This window comes from Candoia aspera, chromosome 7 (assembly GCF_035149785.1).
Source record: "Candoia aspera isolate rCanAsp1 chromosome 7, rCanAsp1.hap2, whole genome shotgun sequence".
In the NCBI taxonomy this organism is placed as follows: Eukaryota; Metazoa; Chordata; class Lepidosauria; order Squamata; family Boidae; genus Candoia; species Candoia aspera.
The window spans coordinates 17478321-17501105 of NC_086159.1; the positions used below are offsets into that span (position 1 = coordinate 17478321).

The window sequence follows — 22785 nt, forward strand, 5'->3', positions numbered from 1 at the left end:
CAATGAGGTCACTCATTATTTTGGAGGGAAATTAAGAGTCTGTTAAATCCGAAGGCAGAAAAAAGGGGAATATATGACAGGATTAATATTATTTTCTTTCTGGGGATGGACTGAGAGCAAAGATGCATGTTCACTCACACACAATGGAGAATGAACAGAGAGGCTACCCAAACTATCTGGTCCAAGTTGGGTGAGAAGTGGGGAGCTGCAAGAGAGAGATGGGGGAACAGCAGGGAACAGAGTGGACAACAGGGCCAGAGGATTTTATGGTGACAGGTGAGGAACAAGAAGTCACCTTCAGAAAGTAGTATATAGAAGGTAGAAAATATTAAAGAAGATGTAAAGATGTAAAGGGTAGAGGGATCTCCTCTACCTCCCAGAGGTAGCTGTGGGTAGGTGGGGACAAAAAGGTTAAGATGGTGACCTTGTGGTTTAAGCCCCACCCCCTTTTCCTATGCATTGCATGAACTACAAATGCAAAAAAGGGGTGAGGTTTTCACTGCATGGCCATAGCCCTCATCTTGATTTTCTTGGCCTTCCCATGGATGCTCCTACTCCTTTCCCCCACATTCAAGAGTGAGAAGATTTGCAGTGGTGCAGGGTTCAAATGTCTTTTCTCTCCCCTAAAGCAAGAAGACTGGTAAATGCACAGATGGTGAAATGCTCTATGCTCACACACACATAGAACTGATTGTCAAGATAGACTTCAGAAACAACAGACTCATCCATGATTATGGGGGTGAAGTCCAAATGCAAATTTGGTCCATTGTATCCAAAGTTCTTTAAAATGGGATCTGTTAAATAAAGGCTTCACTGTAATATAATTCAGTTTCCTTAACTCCCCAATAATTCTAAGAAAGGAAGGGAAAAAAAGAGACTATGAAGGAAGGAATTGGCTTTATCAACATAAAATAGATCCGAAAGGTTCACCATACCTTACTTAAAAACTACAAGCATTCTAAGACAAAAGACTCATACCTATTATAGGAGAGAAAAGCCAAAAGAAATAATAGACAGGCCAGAACATCTGCTCTGCCGACTATACCCGTTACCTAAAAAAAAGAATGGAAAAAGGCAGAATAAGTGACCAATTGCAATCAAACAGTAAGACTGAATTTCAAAGCTTCTGCAATGTATGCAGTCAAATCCACCAAATCACTTTTACTTTCAGAAATGTGTGTAAAAATAATAGAATGATGTTATATGCTGAGACCGTGTAAAAAAAATATGGTCTCTTCCAAATGGCATCAAAAATAAGAATAGGTGAGGTCTTTGAGGAAGTGTTCTAGAGAAGGCTTTCACAAATGTTTACCTTGATCAGCTTTGCCTATCCCATGTGGTTTCAATAAAGCACAATGGCAAGTCTTGAATACTTACTAATAATGTTTTTCTAATGTAATATGTAATTAAATGCAGAGATGGTCTTAATGGACCACATGAGCGAACCCAGTAACTCATAACTCCCCCTGAGGGGGAGATGGGCAGTGATAAAAATTTGATAGATAATAAAATAAAATAAAATAAAATAAAATAAAATAAAATAAAATAAAATAAAATAATAAAATAAAATAAAATAAAATAAAATAAAATAAAATAAAATAAAATAAAATAAAATAAAATAAAATAAAATAAAATAAAATAAAATAAAATAAAAAATAAAATAAAATAAAATAAAATAACTATGATACGCTTCCCTACAGGGACAGCCAAAAAAGTCAACTCTGTGTTTGAAGTCCCTCCCCTTTTTACACACAACATATGGAAAGGGGGAAGAGGATCCTATCTTACAGCTGTAGCTGCCATTTTGACTTTTTTCATTGCCTCTGCAGAGGTCTGTGCTTCCCTATGAAAGACAAGACAATTCTCAGACCATACTGTACATACATTTTCTTTACTACAAGAGCTGCACTAAGAGTTTTGTCAGTCCCCCAAACTGGCAAGTTTCTTAATAATTTATTCATTTTATTACAACTTCTCCTAAATATCATGAACTTCAAAGACTTCTTTTGAAACTTGGCTTGTACTAAAGATAATCCATCTTCACTCTGAACTCTATTCATTTTTATTTTGAAAAATCCCCAGTGTGCTGTATTCTCCAACTAACACACCTGCAGTCTTTCCCCAAATCTAATGATATACACCCTCAAACACACAGACTTAATCCTATTTAAATAATGGAGGAATGTCAAGACTGCTTGATTAATCCTGGGAAGTACATAGAGAACTCAAGACTCCTTTGTTATGAAAAGTTCAATTTCACTCTCCCAATAGTCCACAACCTTAAGCATTCCAGGGACTCCTCATTCTCCAACCATCCCACAATCACAATTATCCCACATCTGCAACACCCACCATCCCAAAGTAAGCACTAGTACACAGAAATATCATCTAACCCTTTGCAGTGTTTCATTAACAGCAATGGTCTGTGCAGACATTACTTCTAATTTACAGGAACATTTTCTAATTGTCTCCAAACTAATTAAAGGCAAACACATTTTTTATAAATCAGGGCAGGAGAGAGCTAGAAAATATCAGGAGCCAAATATAAACAAGTTGCCTTTCTCCATAACTGCATTTTAGGTTCTGTATCTTGGGCAACATAGAATCTGAGGGAGTTTGGCAGAATCCCAATTGAATGAACTCAGTCTTCAAGCCAAAACAGCATCATCAGGACACAATGGTAGATTGTGCTATTTAGAAATAAAAATTAGCAAAATTATGTTATTTTTAAACTTCTCATTATTCTTCCATGAAAACACTTGGCATTTATTCCTAGCAGTATTGATCAAGGCAATTAATTAAAATTATTCTCAAAGTGCGAAAGCAAACTGGTGTGAAAGAAGTCTCACTGAAACTCATGGGATTTACTTCTAAGCAAACTTGCTCTACACTAGAGTGGACCTAAAGGTTTAATAGATGATCTTGCCCTTGATGATCTATCACAACTATTGCGAAGATGTGAAGTTGCCTTTAATTGAGCCAATATTACATTTATCTTTATAGGAGAGATTTTCACTGACTGGGAAGATCTAAGCTTTCCTTAAGCCAGACTGTAATTGTAGCTTGAAATTATCTCGCATACTTACGGCCTCAGTGTGAATGGGGTGGGCAGCAAAAAAAAGAGCTGTGACAAAAGCCAGGCTGCTATCCTTGAAAACAGTTTTGTCACAAGTATACATCAGCACAAGCGTCACGAGGCAATGCAGGACTACATTCAAGGCATGGAAATAGAAGGGACTCATCCCAGCCAACAATATATTCAGCCTGTAAGAAAGCAAAGTCAGAACTGTAATAGATACTGAATAGAAAATGAAGTTTTAGAGAAGATGGAATATCCATCTACACATAACCATTTCAAATTAATCCATGTAACGAATATCCTATAAATATTTACAGACTGATCACCCCCATATGCCTATGAATATATGGAGCACCCTTGGGTTCAAATATTAATTTGCCTGTCCAAGGGTCGTCTAGTCGGGCAGGAAGTCCAGTCTAGGTAGAAAACTGCTGGAGATGTTTCCAGAGATCTGTAGGGTGCAACCTCCTGTTCCCTATCCCTGAGTCACTGTACCCCCTTCCTGTATCAGTCACTTTTGCCAATCCTCAGCCTGAAATACAAAGGAGGAGGAAAATTCCTTTCCTTTTCAGCCTATAAGTATTTTTTTCTTGGCTACATGGAACTAATTTTAGCTCCACTCTGGCTAACAGAGAAGCAACTGTTTACAAATGAGCACGATACAAATAGGATTCTCCTTGGGGGCACTCCTTTGTTTCTCTACTTCTGTGGATGAAACTGAACGAGACCAAAGAAGCAGCACGTTCAGTTCTCTTGTGAAGTGAAGCCAGCATCCCCTCTGTCTGCGGTGGGATCAGAGGACAGCAGGGCTTCATCAGTTGAAGGAGGAGGTTAGCAACCAATGCAGGAGGGAAAGATTGTGGAATCAAGAGGAGGCATACAACTTTGGCTAAAAGATTTCATCTCTCTGCCCAACTTTCTGAAGAGCAGGATGTTTGCAGGGGGTCAAACAAGTCACAATGGAAGACTGTCAGCACCTGACATGTGTTGTGACGCAGGTAAAAAAGGGGTTGGGTTCGATCACATGGCTGTGGCCCCCTTTGTGAATTTTTGACCCCCTCCCTGGAGATACCCCTGCTGAAGAGTAAGACAAAAGGGGTGGGCATGTGGTGGGGGAATTCAGTTCTTCCCTGTATCTCTGCTATGTTGAAAGACCAACCCTCTGTCTGCAACTGCTTTTCCCAAATCTATCTTTAGTGAATCAATATGCTGCCCTTTAATATTGTTTCTTCAATGGTTGCTAACCAGGCAGTGCAGCAATTAAAATAACTAAATCCTAAGGACAAGCCTTTACAATAGAATTATGCAGATAAAAATAACAAGGCAGTAGTTTTGTAATGGATGACAAACAGCATCAAAACAGAAGCACAAGACATGCCATCATAGCTGAAAATGTCTGGGGAAAGATTTCTGCGCAGCGCTTCAAAGCAGGAAGCTCCTATTGCTCAGCTCTTAGTGACAGCAGTGTTTAAACATGGGCTCAGTGCAGATGGGCAGCCAAACAGATGAGGCCTTGGTCCCCACAGGGGTCATCTGCTAAAGCCTTTCATGCTTTGCAAATGTTCTGCAGACCATCTTTTGTCAAGCTTTTGTGCAAGCATGAGAAAAAAGATGCTGCTGCTTTAAGGAGTCCACTAATGCAACTTTTAAAACAGTAACATCTTTCTTTTCAGGCTCATGCAGAAGCCTATAAAAGGTAAGCTGCTTTAATGAATAACAGGACAGTAATTCAAAGCACTTCTTCTAAATCATTTCTGAAATATATATGCTTTACCCTATGATGTACCATTCAACCCCCTCAATGCCTAACTTAGGAGTTCACTTGGACAAGGTAGGAATGACTCCAGTGGCTGGTTTCATATATCATACTAGGACATGCTTTATTTGATCATGATTTTTTGAATAAAGTACAACCGATGCTTCATAAATCATAACTAAATTATGTGATATTTGAGTTCCCTAGTTCTGTGCAGCATGTGCTTATCAGGATATGGAATAAGGACACTACTGGCATCCCCCCTCTGTGGCAAAGTATTAAAAGTGATGCCTCCTTCAAATTGAGCTTGGCTTCTGATGACTTCATGAAAATATCTATGACATTTTCTTGGAAACAATACAGTCCTGAGTTGCTATTGTATTCTTCCAAGATGTTATTCTAGTCTTCTCTGCAACCCTGGTTTTTCCTGGCTGTCTCCCATCTAAAAACTAATCACATCTGACCTTGCTCAGCTTTTTCAAGATGAGCCAAGGTTGCTCCACCTAACTGGACAACAACAAAAGAAACTCTTGATATTTTACTCCAAGAAATGTAAGCACGACAGTACTAAAGAACATATTACCAATACAATGCAACACACATGCACATCCCAGTATGCACATGGATTCACACCTGTAGCCCTTCATGAAATTCCCTAGAAAACCTGGCACAGGAGGAGACGCAACCAGATGTCTATCCATCTCAAACTCCAATCAGCTCAAGGGATAGCCTCATGGCATTACAGAACCAGGTTATCTAGGTAAAATATAAGTGAGACTTGAATGAAGGCACCATATTTCTTTCTACATATTAAGCAAGAGTAATTAATTCGTGGAAAAATAACTCTGGGCCTAAGCAATTTACTGCACTGTAAGCTGTCATAGATGGGGATCAACTTCATCACATACCTGGGGAAGCGTCAGATTGGCAGGCACGGGCACATGGCTGGGGAAAGGAGGAGGACTGGGAATCAAAATGCAAAAATGACTAGACCATGATGTTTCCATAAAAACAAGGTAGTTACTGAGGAAATTAATAAGAGAGTATTAGTGACTGAATTATCACAGTGACACTAGTAATCTAATTAAAACATTTAGTTTTATAAAAAATACATAAACCCAACTGAAGGTGCCACACTGAATGTCCTAATATAACTGTAAACTGTAATTCAGCAGTTCCCCACAGCAGGACCTTTTGATACTCCTATGTCTGAAGATAGCTACATTGAGCGGTCTTTTCAGAACCTGGGAAAGAGAAAGGCAGTTTGAAAAACAAAGCAAGCACTAAACATCAGCACATTCCTCTGTTATCAGGCAAATGGACCAGCTAGCTCTCCTGCCCATCAAAGGTTGGACAGCAAAATAAATAACAGCTCTCTACCTCAGCAACTCTGAGATAACTGGGTTCTAAAAATGAAAGCAACTAGTTGTTGAGAGTCATATCAAACTTTTGGTAACAGAACAGAAAACTGTGGAGTCCTTGGTGCTCTCTGAGCTTGGTTGTTTGCTTGCAGACGTCTACAAGCAAACAACCAAGCTCACAGAGCACCAAGGACTCTACTGTTCAACCCTGAGCTACATACTGTATATTCTCTTTTATTGGAACACAAAATTCTCACAAAGACTTCTATAATCAGATTTATTGAAAGAGAAAGGGAATTAGGTCTTCCACAGGCTTTGAGAAGACTGAAACATAATGTTATAGGCTGATTTGTTAGCCATGGTTTATTGAACAATCCACAATAATTGGCTTCACATATCTCACTAAGCCAAAACCAAACAAACCATATTATGGCTTACTGCATTGTTGGCTTACTGTTATTTCTTCATTAGACATATAGCCTGCCCCTCCTCCAGGGGTGCAAAGTGGTATACAATTTTCCCCACAATTACCCTATGATGGGTCTACGAGATCTGGCCTGCCCACTAAATGGCAGGAGCCAGAAAATGCTAACTCTTTACTGTCACCAAATGGTTGTCTGGATCCTCGAAGGCCAGCTCTAGTCATAAGTCATCCCTATGTATGAAGCAGATGGGTTGACAGTAGCTGGCCCAAAGTTATCCAAACATTTTCCATAACTGAGGGTGGTCCTGAATTTCATTTTCCCTGGCTTCTGTCCAACGTCTTAATGGCTACACCACATTGGTTGAAATGTCCTCCTACTCTATAGAACTGTTCCACAGTATCTCCAGAGGTGGATATCTCCACAAGCATAGATAAATTAGAGATGACAAGATCAAGGATGGGAATTGCAAGACAGTTCTGGCCCACAAGAATTCCTCTTTAAGCCATCTTAAAGAGAAGTTCTTTGAAGCCCTATCAGTAAAAGCAAGAAAATACAGTTTCACCCTGAACCAGCTTTACGCTGCTGAGATGACTGTCTTAGTCATCTCATTAAGCCACAGTGTAGTCTATCTGGTTTGGGTTTAACATGAGACACTTTAGTTTAGATACTGTGGCTTAGTATGTTATATGAAGCCAGCCAATTATGATTTGTGCAACAGACCAGGAGTGCCCAATTTTTCTGGGCTAAAGGGCATACTTGATCTTTGACTGGCATGCTGGAAGATGCCTGCCTCCCACCCCACCCCCCAAATAATAGGGCAACAATAAAGTCTAATTCTGATTTTGTTCTTGTTGTTGTTGTTTATTCGTTTAGTTGCTTCCGACTCTTCGTGACTTCATGGGCCAGCCCACGCCAGAGCTTCCTGTCGGTTGTCAACACCCCCAGCTCCCCCAGGGACGGGTCCGTCACCTCTAGAATATCATCCATCCACCTTGCCCTTGGTCGGCCCCTCTTCCTTTTGCCCTCCCTAGCATCAGCATCTTCTCCAGGGTGTCCTGTCTTCTCATTGTGTGGCCAAAGTATTTCAGTTTTGCCTTGAATATCGTTCCCTCGAGTGAGCAGTCTGGCTTTATTTCCTGGAGGATGGACTGGTTTGATCTTCTTGCAGTCCAAGGCACTCTCAGAATTTTCCTCCAACACCACAGTTCAAAAGCATCGATCTTCCTTCTCTCGGCCTTCCTTATGGTCCAGCTCTCGCAGCCATATGTTACTATGGGGAACACCATTGCTTTAACTATGCGGACCTTTGTTGTCAGTGTGATGTCTCTGCTCTTAACTATTTTATCGAGATTTGTCATTGCTCTTCTCCCAAGGATTAAGCGTCTTCTGATTTCCTGACTGCAGTCAGCATCTGCAGTAATCTTCGCACCTAGAAATACAAAGTCTTTCACTGCTTCTACATTTTCTCCCTCTATTTGCCAGTTATCAATCAAGCTGGTTGCCATAATCTTGGTTTTTTTGAGGTTGAGCTGCAAGACAGCTTTTGCACTTTCTTCCTTCACCTTCATCATAAGGCTCCTCAGTTCCTCTTCACTTTCAGCCATCAAAGTGGTATCATCTGCATATCTGAGATAGTTAATGTTTCTTCCAGAGATTTTAACTCCAGCCTTGGATTCCGCAAGCCCAGCTTGTCGCATGATGTGTTCTGTGTACAAGTTGAATAGGTAGGGTGAGAGTATACAGACCTGCCGTACTCCTTTCCCAATCTTAAACCAGTCCGTTGTTCCGTGGTCTGTTCTTACTGTTGCTACTTGGTCATTATACAGATTTCTCAGGAGGCATACAAGATGACTTGGTATCCCCATACCACTAAGAACTTGCCACAATTTGTTATGGTCCACACAGTCAAAGGCTTTAGAATAGTCGATAAAACAGAAATAGATGTTTTTCTGAAACTCCCTGGCTTTTTCCATTATCCAGTGGATATTGACAATTTGGTCCCTAGTTCCTCTGCCTTTTCTAAACCCAGCTTGTACATCTGGCAATTCTCGCTCCATGAACTGCTGAAGTCTACCTTGCAGGATCTTGAGCATTACCTTACTGGCATGTGAAATGAGTGCCACTGTTCGATAGTTTGAACATTCTTTAGTGTTCCCCTTTTTTGGTATGGGGATATAAGTTGATTTTTTCCAGTCTGATGGCCATTCTTGTGTTTTCCAAATTTGCTGGCATATAGCATGCATTACCTTGACAGCATCATCTTGCAAGATTTGGAACAGTTCAGCTGGGATGCCGTTGTCTCCTGCTGCCTTGCTATTAGCAATGCTTCTTAAGGCCCATTCAACCTCACTCTTCAGGATGTCTGGCTCTAGCTCACTGACCACACCGTCAAAGCTATCCCCGATATTGCTATCCTTCCTATACAGGTCTTCTGTATATTCTTGCCACCTTTCTTGATCTCTTCTTCTTCTGATAGGTCCTTGCCATCTTTGTTTTTGATCATACCCATTTTTGCCTGGAATTTACCTCCGATGTTTCTAATTTTCTGGAAGAGGTCTCTTGTCCTTCCTATTCTATTGTCTTCTTCCACTTCCGCGCATTGCTTGTTTAAAAATAATTCCTTATCTCTTCTGGCTAACCTCTGGAATTTTGCATTTAATTGGGCATATCTCCCCCTATCACTGTTGCCTTTCGCTTTCCTTCTTTCTTGGGCTACTTCTAGTGTCTCAGCAGACAGCCATTTTGCCTTCTTGGTTTTCTCTTTCTTTGGGATGTATTTTGTTGCCGCCTCCTGAACAATGTTGCGAACTTCTGTCCAGAGTTCTTCCAGAACCCTATCTACTAAGTCCAGTTCCTTAAATCTATTCTTCACCTCCACTGCATATTCCTTAGGAATATTAGTGAGCTCATATCTAGCTGATCTGTGGGTCTTCCCTAATCTCTTTAGTCTGATCCTAAATTGTGCAAGAAGAAGTTCGTGATCTGAACTACAGTCAGCTCCAGGTCTTGTTTTTACCGACTGTATAGATTTCCGCCACCTTTGGCTGCAAAGGGATGTAGTCAATCTGGTTTTGGTGTTGTCCATCTGGGGAAGTCCATGTATAAAGCCGTCTCTTAGGTTGTTGGAAAGGAGTGTTTGTTATGCAGAGTGAGTTGTCTTGGCAAAATTCTATCAGCCTGCTTCGTTTTGTTCTCCCAGGCCATGCTTACCTGTAATTCCAGGTGTCATTTGACTGCCCACCTTAGCATTTCAGTCTCCCGTGATGAAAATAACATCTCTTTTAGGCGTGTTGTCCAGTAGGTGCTGCAGATCCTCATAGAACTGCTCTACTTCAGCTTCTTCAGCATTTGTGGTTGGGGCGTATATTTGGATCACTGTGATGTTAGATGGCTTGTCCTGGATTCGAATTGAGATCATTCTATCGTTTTTTGGATTGTATCCGAGCACTGCTTTAGCCACTTTACTATTAATTATGAAGGCTATTCCATTTCTTCTGTGGTCCTCTTGTCCACAGTAGTAGATCTGGTGGTCATCTGATGTGAAGTGGCCCATTCCAGTCCATTTCAGTTCACTGACGCCCAGAATGTCTATCTTTAATCTTGACATCTCACCAATAAAAACATCCAATTTGCCCTGGCTCATAGCCTTACATTCCAAGTTCCAATGGTGTGTCGATCCTTAAAACATCGGATTCGCCGTTCACCACCAGCCCCGTCGGCCGCTAGCTGTCCTTTCGGCTTTGAGCTAGCTGCGTCATCACATCTGGGGCTAGTTGAACTCATCCTCTGTTCCTCCCCAGTAGCATTTTGACCATCTTCCGACCTGGGGGTCTCATCTTCCAATGGTATACCGACATATCTCTGGTTGTACTGATCCATTTAGTTTTCATGGCAAGAATACTGGGGTAGCTTGCCATTACCTTTCCCAGGGATTGCATTTAGTCTGACCTCTCTGTCATGACCTTCCCGTCTTGGGTGGCCCTTCACGGTTTAGCTCATGGCATCATTGAGGTGCTCAAGCCCCAGCACCACGACAAGGTAACGATCCTTTGCTGAAGATTTTGTTCTATTAATATTTAAATTTAAATATATTCAATATGATTATATTCCCATCCTGTATGTAATAATTCTCTTCTTCAGTCACATTAAAAATGAAATTTTTAAGGGGCTACCAAGACTTTAGGGGGCAACATACAGCATTTGGAACTCAGTTTGAGCATCTCTGCAATAAATCATCACTAAACAAACTGCAGCTTAGTGCAATTTGGGTACACAGCCAATGTCAACTTGCATCTCACTGGAGACTAACAAAACAACTCAAACAAAACAGTGGACTAATATTTACATGATCTCCCTGATTAAAGACCTCCTGGCTGTAGGGCATTTTTTAAATTTTCAGTAGCTCTCCCTAGATCTATTCACTAAAGCAGCCAGTAGACTACTCCAGTTTTCAATTACAGGTGCTGTACTTCTGTATATCTGGGGGACAATAGCTTGGGAAAATCTTAATGTTTTTTGAATATACAGTAGTCCCCAAAAGAATGAAAGAGAATGAAAGCAATAGATGCCTTGCAGCACTAGAGAATAAAATTCTAACTTCATTATTCTCGTCAGCCATTCTGGTGGAAAGACAAGGAACTTTTCATACAGAAATAGGTTAAAACAAAGAAATTGTTAATAGGCCAGCTATTAAACTGTCTAATGGGCAGATTACACATTATCTCATTTATATTAATATGCAATTCAGAGCTTGTTACTCCAAACCATGTGCATTTCTTTCTCTTGGTTAGTCAAAAAAGAGGTAACTAATTTCTAAATTTCCATCTTTAGTCAAAGTCAATAGACCTATACAATATGATGAGAAATCAGAGTATCTCTGTCTTTGTCAGATTCCTTTCAAGGATCAAACCAGCTTTCACTGAGAAAAAAAGCCAAGTGATTAATACTCTGAAGTCTGGTAAGGATAGTTTTCCAATGCAAGTATGATTCCAAGAAAGAATAAATACTGACTGATATTCTCTGGGTTTGTATATTGTTTCTTTAGCCATAGTTTAATGAATAAATCACAATTGGCTGGATTTGCACAGGATACTAAGCAGATTTACAAACCATAATGCCAACATTCTAATTCCAAACCAAACAATCTGCATTTTGACTTAGCGCAATATCTAATCTCAAACGCTGTACACATCTCATCTAGGGTAACGAATTGTGGCCAGCAGGACTTTCAAAGTAAGAAGTACCCCTTGTCTGTATAATAATTGATCAGAAGGATTCATAGAAGAGACTGTGAAGATCATCTATTTCAACCCTCTGCAATGTGCAAGAAAACCAATTAAACCATCAAGAGATGGCTGTCCAAATACTTCTTTAAAAAACCCAGAAATGGAAAACCCACAACCTCAATACACAGATTATTCTACTGCTGTACAGACCTTACCACCAGGAATTTTTCCTTACATTTAAATGAAATCAGGGAAGCTACAATGTATAAAAGTAATTTCTGGTCCTAGTTTCTGTGGCCACCAAAAAATTTCTTTGCCATCTTCCCTGCAACATCCCTTTACGTACCTTCACAAAGCTATCATGTCTCCCTAAGTCTCCTTCAGACTGAACATCCCAAGACCCTTCAGTCTCTCTTTATAGAGCAAGTCTTCAAGTCCATGTATCATCCTTGTGGCCCTCCTCTGGACCTGATCTAACCTGTCAATATCCTGTTAGTATCCTTCTGGAAATGTGATCTCACCAGTGCAGAGAAGAAGGGGAATAAGGACCTCAGGTGTCTTTAAAACAGTGCTGCTTCTAATGAAGCCCAGAACTGCATTAGCCCTTCTAGGAAATCTCACCTTACTGTCTCAAATTCAGCTGTTTGTCAATGACCACAAGCAAGTCGTTCTCCAATCTAGGGCTTCCAAGCTATGAATCTCCCATCTTGTATTGGTGCCTTACATTTTCCCTCCCTAAATGTAACACCTTACATTTCTCTCTGTTGAAGGCAACTTGTTTCTTTCACCCCAGTGTTCCAACCTGTCCAGATTAATAACAGCAATAATGTTGGATAATACTGGCCTCAAGAGAGATCACAGTGGGACTTCACTGGCTACTATTCTCCAATTCAGTGTTGAGCCATCAGGGTTGACTCTTTGAATATGAACAGCAAGCCAGTGGTGGATCCACCTTACTGAAGTACCATTTAAACCACATTTTAACAGCTTGTAAGTGAACATGCCATGTGAAACCCTGTCAAAAGCTTTGCTGAAATCAAAGTAAATTATATCCACAGCATTTCACTTGTCCATCGCAGTTGTATTTTTGTCAAACAAGGAGTGGCAATTTGCCTGCCTTATTATCTCCTCTAACATCTTTCCAAGTATTGATAAGCTCACTGTTAGGTAATTACTGGGATCATTTTTTCCCCCTTTCTTGAGGAAGGGGTTCACATCTGCTCTTCTCCAATTCTGGCATTTCCCCAGTTCTCCAGGACTTCTCTAAGATAACTGACAGAGGATTGGTTTGTCCTAAAAGATATACTAGGACATAAATTGGGTATCAATTATATGCAACAGAAAGCTGGGATGTAACAGATACATATTTTAAATTAAACTAATAATAAATGGATCCTACTTGCATTTGAATGTAAAGGCTCCAAGTCAAGTTTGGCTCCTGACAACTTCATGAACATGTCCATGTAATTTTCTTGGCAACCATAGGGAAATAGCTTGGCACTGCCTTCTTCTGGGATGCGTTTCAATTTCCCAACTAACCCACAGCTCTGGCATTTTCTGTTGGTTTCCCATCCAAGTGCTAACCAGGTCCAACCCTGCTTAGCCTCCAAGTCCAGCCAGGAACTGTTCCATGCTATTTCTGCGAAGTCTGATAAATGATGACTGAATGAAATCTGCCTCTCATGGCACTAGTGAAAAAGGCTCTTAATTCCTGCTATGCCCAGAAATAATGCAATGAACTGCCAGGTGAGAAGATAGAGAACTGCAAGCTAAATGTACAGGTCTTCTAAAATGTGGTTATTTTGGACTCATTAAATGATATTTATCTGAGAAACGTACCACAACAGCTTTTTCTAGAACTCATAGTCTTTGTCAGCCTTCCAGGTACATCAGACAGGAATCACGACCAGATAAGCTAATTCTACTTTACTGTAAAGCTGCACTGACAGAATCTTGCAAGTCTGAAAGTACATTCCCCCACCACCACCATCTCCTTTACAGACTGAGAAACTAGGGAGGGTCTCTTCTGAGCTTCTTGTCCCATCCACTATGCAGCTGTGGGCTATGCCATCTCTTATCTGACCATTCCTTAGGCAGCATCTCTTTGCCCCTCTCCCAAGGTCTTTCCTACATACCATTACAGTCTTTTCCCTTTTCTGGTATGCAGAAATTAATAGATTTTTATTCCCAGATGAGGAAATAAGGAGGAACTACTGATAGAAACTTGATTCAAAACTGCTAATTAGGCTGGATCCACACATCACACAAAACCATGGCTCATTTGTTTATTCAATTAACCGCTACTGTCTTGGTTCAACATTATCACCTTTATTTATTTATTTATTTATTTATTTATTTTCTATCCCACCTTTATTATTTTTATAAATAACTCAAGGCAGCAAACATACATAATACTCCTTCCTCCTCCTATTTTCCCCACAACAACCACCCTGAGAGGTGAGTTGGGCTGATAGAGAGTGACTGGCCCAAGGTCACCCAACCGGCTTTCATCCCTAAGGCAGGACTAGAACTCTCATACCATGCCTGATTGGCTCTTAGGCTGAGAGAGAGGAACTGGCCCAAGGTCACCCAGCAGGCTTTCATGCCTGAGGCGGAACTAGAACTCACAGTCTCCCGGTTTCTAGCCCATTGACTTAACCACTAGACCAAACTGGCTCTCTATATATTTTAACATATATATATTATAAGCCCCTCCTCTCCCTTTTGGCAAATTTCCCATGGCTAGAATTAACAGCGGAGTCGTATAAGCATTTCAAGTTAGTGGTTGTGCTTTAGTGGAAGAAGGAAAGGGAACAGCAAAATGGTGAGTCTTATACCAGAGGAAATAAAATGAACGAGCAAGACGGACTGGGCCTTGGAAGCATCATACATCCAAGGCAACGCTCACACGCTTTCAGGAGACAACCACTTGCCATATATTATGGAGAGGTTCAATAACCTCCACTGAGACCCGTATGGGGAACTTGACTCCAGCAACCTAGCTTCATAAGAGACCCAGATGGATGGCATGTTTGCGAGTAGCAAACTCTTTGGAAGCTCTCTTGCAAGCTGAAGAACCTGCTAAGAATCAAGACAAACCAAAGAAGTAGCTAAGAAAGAAACCAAAGTGAATCCAGACAGAAGAGACAGACAGCCCAGGAAATCGCACTTTAAATTCAGTTGAGAAGACAAAGAGAAATAGGAAATCAGTTTCAGTGAAATTAACGGGGCTTCCTTCCTAATTAAGACTGCAAACTCAGACTGCATTGAGATTATTGTTCTATTTATATAACAGCACTGATACTATGACGCTGTGGTCTGTGGAAGCTCTTGTCACACAGTGACGTACCTTAGAAAAATCATTTATTACATGAGAAAGTTCCCTGGGGACAAAATTGTCACTGTGCAAATGAGTCAACAGTCAACCAGAAAAGGGAAAACTCTTAGCACCTTCCTATAACCTTACAAGACATTTGTGGTGCCTTTCTTGCTTTTGATTGCTCAATGTGAATATTGGTACAAATGCCCAGTCAGGTTGCTAATGGCCCAGATGTTATCCTGATGGTGCTAAAGCTACAGAAAGGAGCCTCAACGTGTATGTCATGTGTTTTTTTTTAAAATCAGCATGCATTTTTGGCAGGATTAAAAAGTCTGATGGGATGCCAAAAATAGAAAACCAATTCTCCTTTAAAGAAAGAGAAACAGCAATTAGTACACAGTGCAGGAAAAAATATACTGTCTTCCTTTTCCTGCCAACAAACCAAATAAACTGTCAATTCCCTAGGCACAGAAAAAGTCAGAGAAATGAAAAATACCAGTTAAATCTCTCTTTCCCTCTTTTTCTTTTTCTGACACACACACACACACACACACACACACAACCTTCATTCCTCCACGGGTCCTAGGCACCGTTGCTAACTACTGGTAAGGTTCTAGTACTACCAACAAATGAATTCAAGAAGCATGATCAATTGACGGCAAGGACACCAATATAGACTTCTTCTGTCCTCCTCAGTAAGGCTCAGGACTGCATCACCAAGCATGGACTGCTGCCAGGCACCATCGTCTTCCAGGAGCCAAGGATGTTGCTGCACTGGCGGTCTGAGGAGAACTAATTAGTTGAGCCACTATTTTAATTTCCTTGAGTTTCCTGCTGTCCTGGGGAACTGGGAAATTTAAGACACAGTTAGTTTAAACAACTAGTCCTCCTTGGAAAAGTGCCTTCCCAACTGAGTTTTAAGGAAACAAAGGTAATGTCAGCCTGAATGCTTACTGAACTTACAGCTGAAAGCAAAAAACTGAAGGCAGTATTTATCTGTTTACTTGGGGTCAGGAACAGATAGAAGTGGGCAGTGTACTGAAGAATTAGAAGAAATTAATCCTAGGAATAAAGACAATGACACATTTAGACAAGATTATGAAAGGTAAGGATATTTCAATGGTAACAAAGATAAGATGAGTTAAAGCAATAGTCTTTGCAGTGGTAACATGTGATGGTCAGACCATAAAACAGCAAGAGAAAGACGATAAGTGTCTTTGAATATATAATTAACAAATACACACCCGTTTAAGCAAAAGCCAGAGGCCTCCACAGGTAGCCACAATGATGCCACAATGAAAATATATATATATCGTGTGTTATAGCATCACAATACAGATTCCACCTTTTCATACTTGATGTCACACATAAGATGAAGTTTGGGTCATGACATCATGACACACATTTTGTTGCTTGAGCTCTCCCATGAATGCCTGTGGCCAGAGCTCTACATCTGATTTCACTCTTATTGTGCATTTATCAACAGCATGACAAAAACAGCAGTTTGTCAAAACAGGATATGCTTGTCCAAAAGACAAAGAGAGAGCGATTTAGCAGATGAGATGCATTAAATCAAAGAATCTGAATCTTAACCATCAAAGACAAATGCACTGAATTGCAGGGATACCAATGGGACAAAGTAGAGCCATAGATTAGTATTCCACACCAGTACAAGTTGTCCATGCATTAAAACAGCTGCCCCCAATCTGATCCCCTTTAGATTTATTGGATCCCAATTCCCATAATCCCTCACCATTGTGTTGACTGAGGATTATGAGAGTATAATACATCTTGAGAACAACAGATTGAGGAACGTTGCTTAAGAAAAGGAATGAATGGGGTGAGTCAAAGAAAAGGACAGTTAGATCTTCGATTCTGTGAAGCCCAGTCAATAGCAAATCTACATGATTGCAATTTTCCCAAGTCATATCAACAAATGATCTAGCTTGAGCCTATGCAAACCAGTACACATCCAGTAAACTCACACCAAATACTCTAGGTACTAGAACCCAAGAACTTTGTCTAGTAAGTCAAGAAGAAAGGCAACAAACTGGTTTAGATACCAGCTGCTAAACCTGTTTGCGTGTTCCACGACTGAACCATGAAATAGGTGGCAGATGGCCTAAGAGACAACAACAGCCACCCCCCCAATTGTGAAAATATGATTCTAGATCCAAAGTATCTCCCTTTCTTCTAACAAGTGAACCCACCTATACCTGGGAGAAGATACTGATGCAGAAAAGATTAGGTGAGCACAAAGGATGTATGGGGGGAAGCTGAAGTAGAGACAAAGCCATGCTGATTGAAGAATTCATATCCCCCTCAACAGCAATCCAGTGAATGCCAACTTTCCTTGCACTTTAACAAAATGTTCTATTTGCACTGTCTATTACTCCCCAAAGTACAGCAGGCCCTCTGTCTGGCATCAGACAGCAAAGTCTGCACCTGCCACTCTGCAGCTAATTCCATGTGAAGCTGTCACTGACCATATCCAAGATACAACTGTGTTCAGGTCCCTAATGACAATCCCAAGAAGGTTCAGACAGCCAAGAACACAATTTGGGGTCTTTATCCCAGTTAGAATTAGTTTGGGGAGCCCTTTCTAATAAACCAAAGCAAAGTTTATTCAACTGTAATTGTTATTCCAGGGTGCAATCTTCAGAGGATGGCATACAATGAAGTTAGCACTTTCCATGTCAGATGCATTCTTATACTGGATCAGATTATGGATCTATGTTCCAGTGCCAGACGCTACGATGAGTTGATCTGGTGCTGCTCTATTATGGCTTTATAATTTATAATGGACAAGAATTGAATATGAAACTCTTCAACACACACTTCCTGCAATGTCCTATTGAAGTAGCCCTTTTTAACTACTGTAAATAGGACACCAAACTAGGAAATGCTATAAAGCCAGATATCCAAATATGCAATCCGTGGGCCCAAAAGGGGAAAAAAAAATTTTTTTTTTAAATCAGCAAACACAGGGATGTTGTTGTAACAGCAGAATCATTTGGGAAACTCCTAAGCCTGCTGCTTCACAGCACTCAATCAGTAAGCAGCCATCAATGGTAGTCATGGCTAATAGCCTGCTCCTCCATGAACCCAAGCAGTTTATGTGCTGTGTGTAAAAGTACTTTCTTCTGCCAGTCCTGGATCTCCCTGCATTGAGTTTCACTGGATGATTTCAAATTCTTACACTGCAGGAAAGGGAGGAAAACTCCTCTCCTCTCCTTATTTATGCCGCACATGCACTCACATATCACTGTCATGTCTCCCTTTATCTTCTCCGTGCCAACCTAAAGAGCTCCAACTGCTATAGTCTTTTCCTTACAGGAAAGTCCCCTAATCATTTTGGTGTCTCTTCCAGCTCTGTACTATCCTTTTTTAAAAAAAAAACCCATTTTCAATTGCTTTCCTAATGATTCCAAGCATGGCATTTGGCCCTTTTGCGGCAGCTACTCACTGGGTTGACAGTTTCATTGAACTGTCCGTTATGATTGCAAGATTCCTTCCTGGTCACTCATTCCCAGCTCAGATCTTATTAAAATATAGGTGAAGTCTGCATTTTTTGTGCCAACACGTTTCACCTTGCATTAGGTTCCACGCTGAACTGCATTTGCTATTTTGAAGTCCACTCATCCAGTTTGGAGAGATACCCTAACCCTTTTTATTCTTTCCAACTCAATAGAATAATGGGAAGAAATTATTTAAAGTGAGATTGGCTGAATCAAGCCAGGGGGTGCAGGAAAAATAATTCCTGAACGATTCTCATGGGCAAGACAGTTGGGCAAAAGTTCAAATGTACACAACTGATCCTCCCCAGTCCATTCCATGATCCATACTGGAGTGCATGCAGCGCACACATACAGGGAGTCCTCGGTTACTGACTGACTCATTTAGTGACTGTTCGCAGTTACAACAGTGACGAAAAAGTAACTTTACAACCAATCCTCTCATTTATGACCTTTGCAGGTCTGTAGAGCAAAGGAAAACTGAAGTAAGATCATAAGCACATACTAGGAGCCATCCTCTGTATACCTTTTTTAATTTTACCTCCCTTAACAAATTTAGGTAATAATCTAGTTAAATCAGGCAATAATCTAATGGGAAAGCCTTCTCTCTATCAGATACCCTACAGAGCTGCTGCCAATCAGAGAATGTAAAACTGGCCAAGATAGGCTAATAGCCATGATCAAGACAGCTTTCTTCATCCAAAACTCTGAGTGGGAAACTTTCAGTTTAAATCAAAACAATCTGCAGTGTATTAAGAATGAAGGCAATAGGAAAAAAGAATTAAAATAATGCCAACTCTAGAGAAAGACAGGCTAAGTAGATATTAATTTATTTATTTTATACTCATAGACTTGTATTTATATTTATAAAGATTATATCTTAATGAGCAAACACATGGACTTATAGTTTGATTAAGCATACAACTGCCTGGCTCCTCAGAGAACAGAAGCAACTGTGGGCAGGTGTTAAAACTGAAGACCAGTCTGACAATGACAGAAGGATGATGTGCTCAGAAGCTGCAGCTCCAGAAGACCAATGGAAAACAGATCTTCTGAGGCAAAAGCACAAAGCCAAGTAAATAGAGGGAAAGGAAGGGTTCCTCTGGCATTAAGGGGAAATGGATAAGAATCTTTATACAAAGAAAAAATAAACAATGACATTAATCTTTTAGAAAAGTCCCCCAAAGGAAAATATTCAAGGCCACGTAATACTTCTGAAAAGGTCACCGCCTTTCTTAAAAGAACATTCCTTTATCCAACTCTGGTGCAGAAGCAAAGAGGAATAAAGAGAGGGCAAAAAGAGAGAGGTCCAGCCCTCTTAGCTATTAGTTTAAAAGTCTGGGTGAAGCAGAGGCTGCCTTGGCATGACAGGCTCACCTATCACCAACACAGCCAATTTTCTGAGTTTGCCCAGCACACTGAACCATACAGGGACCACCTGGATAGGGTTTGCATATAGACTAAAATGTGGTTGGCTAATTTGTGGTTTAGTGTGTTGTACCGACAAAAGCACAGATTAACCAGGTGGGCTGGGTTCCCCCAACCCACTAGGCTGCAACGTGTGGCTCAGCTGTATTCTGTGAACGTAGCAAAGGAGGGGTGGCCATCCAACAGGCTTCAGTGAGCAAAGGTGCCACCCCAGCACAAGCGTTGAGTTGGAAGTTGGAGACAACAGAGCTGGGGAAGTGACTAAACCCACAGGAAAGACCCAGGAAAGACTAAACCCCCAACTAAGAGGCATCAGGGAAAGGCAGGGAAGTCTTAGCCCAACCTTATAATATGGTTACCTGCAGCATTTGCCACCATAATGCATTTCTTCTGTGCCACTCAGTGGGCTTCCCTGGTTTACATTCAAAGCAAGACAGACATTTCTCTGAATAGGTCAGTAGCCATCCCCTCTGGGTGCTGGTTAGACTACACCCCTCACGAGCTCAGCTCCAGGGTACAAAGCTGACCCAGTGCCCTTCCTTTCATTCTCCGTGGCATCTCTTGGTCAACATTTTCTATTCTGAGTTACAATAGAAGAGAATCTCTGTAGCTCAGGGCTGAGCTGTGGAGTCCTTGGTGTTCTCTGAGCTTGGTTGTTTGCTTGCAGATGTTTCATTGCCCAACCAGGTACCATCATCAGTGCTAGTGAGTGTGGGGTTTACATACAGTAGCTTGCCCTGCCAGTGTTGGTAGGAGTGTGGTTTTCTTTTTGGTAGTTCTATAAGGTACTTCTTGAAGGTAGTTCTCCAAGATAGTTCTAATTGGGTAATGAAAAGTCTGCAAGAGAGCACCAAGGACTCTACTGTGGGTTATTCCAGGCAGGGACCTTTCTCCTTTCACACACACCCCTCTTACATTACTCCATCCAATGCTATTCTGTCCATCCCATTCCCATCTCATCTTTATATCCATAACTGCCAATCCCAATCTTATCTAGGGACTTCTCCCCAATGGCACCTAAACATGTGCTACATGCTATGATGCCAGCTGATCCACAGTGCGATGCCAATAAGCCTTCCAGCTTCTGGACTCACAGGACATGTTTGGTGCTGGAAAAGAAGGGAGGGATTTGCAAGGCAGGCTTAGGAAAACAGTGCCCTCCAGCCATGTGCACAGTGCAACGAGCACCTCCCTTGGGAGGACTGAGGATGTGCAAGTTTGTGCTGATTTGCTGGGTGGGTGGTCAAGGGGAGCATTGGCTTTCTCAGCAAGCATTCCAGAAATCACTGTTGGGCATGAAGTTGGCAAGATAGCAACCAGCGATTCCCAGGCTCCAAATATCCGTTATGCCAACACAAGTCAGCTACCACCTAGGGCAGTGTTCTTCAACCTTGGCAACTTTCAGATGTGTGGACTTCAACTCCCAGAATTCCCCTTGGTGGCTGGGGGATTCTGGGAGTTGGAATCCACACATCTGAAAGTTGCCAAGGTTAAGAAACACTGCCCTAGGGTCTTGAGGAAAGGGGGGGGGGGAAACACAGCCTTGGGAAAGGCAGGAGGAAAAGGGGTTGGGACGGAGACCCTGCAGCAGAAACAGACACGGGGATCGGCGCTGGCTGCCCTGAACCTCAAGAGGCAGTGGTGTTATGTAAGGCTCGGCTCGGCTCCGCTCTGTGACCGAGAGACTAACGCAAGCAAGCCCAAGTCCTGCAGGAGAGTTCGGAGTCTGCAGCGCCCAGCCTTCCAGCGAGCCGTGCCCGGTGCGAGGCTTCGCAGCAGCTTACCTGAAGGTGAGGATGCAGAGAGGGCGGTAGGACTTGTGGCTGGTGTTCTCAGCCATGCCCTTGCCCCAGAAGTCGTTGGAGAAGGCGGCCAGCGGGGAGGCTCCCGGTCGCACGTCCGGGTTGTTGACAATCGCCCACACGTCGTCGTGCACGAACTCGCCCTGCAGCGAGTTCCAGTAGCAGAGAGCCGCCAAGAGCGCGGCACTCGCCGCAGCCCCGCAGCGCCCGGGCCGGCTACCCCAGGCTAACCATCGCGGCTGAGGCAGCGGCGCTCGCGACTCTCTGCCGCTCCGGCTCCCGGTTGCCGACCCCATCCTGCTGCCGCTGCTACCGCCGCCCGGCTAACTGCCTTGCTCCGCAGAGCATCCCCCGAGCTCATCTTCGCCCCGCGCCTGCATAGCCCCGAAAAGCAAGCAGGTCAGCCCGCCGCCGCCGCCGCTCACTCGCGCTCTGCCGCCGCTCCGCCTGGCCAGCTGCAAATAAACAGCGGCCGCCCCCCCACCCCTCTCCCCTCCCTTCTTCCCCAGCGCGCATGCTCCGTGCCGCACGCGAGTCGGCCCTCCCCTACCTGGAAGCTGGACTCGGGGCGGGAGGGGCGGTGTGCCCAGAGCGGGGCGGTGTGCCCAGAGCTGTCCCCCGAAAGTTCAGACCCGCTGCTTCCCCGGTGACGACCTCACCCGCCAGCGTAAGGAGTCAGGCGCGACGCTCCCTGCCAGGAAATAGAAAACGAATCCAGGCTTTCGGGATCTCTTTCCTAACCCAAAGAATGAGCCATTCCAGAAAGTCTGTGAAATGCCCATTCCTGGAGGGCAGGTTTTGGCGTTGACTTCGTTCTTTTCCGCTGAAGAAGGAGACCCCGCTATGGAATAGAAAGAGAAACCATCCAAGGCTGT

The 22785-nt window shown here is 42.3% G+C and overlaps 1 protein-coding gene across 2 annotated transcripts in view; it reads right to left on the minus strand.

The window, feature by feature from the left end:
- TMTC1 (transmembrane O-mannosyltransferase targeting cadherins 1) overlaps window positions 1-22324 on the minus strand; it is a 125561-nt gene extending 103237 nt beyond the window's left edge. For both annotated transcript variants that reach the window (XM_063308520.1, XM_063308519.1), the window contains exons 1-3: window positions 21893-22324; window positions 3087-3264; window positions 979-1052 (exon numbers count right to left, since the gene is read on the minus strand). In XM_063308520.1, the coding sequence (XP_063164590.1) occupies window positions 979-1052; window positions 3087-3264; window positions 21893-22206 (566 nt within the window). In that variant the 5' untranslated portion in view covers window positions 22207-22324. The remainder of the gene's footprint in view (window positions 1-978; window positions 1053-3086; window positions 3265-21892) is intronic.
- Window positions 22325-22785: the final 461 nt, after the last annotated feature.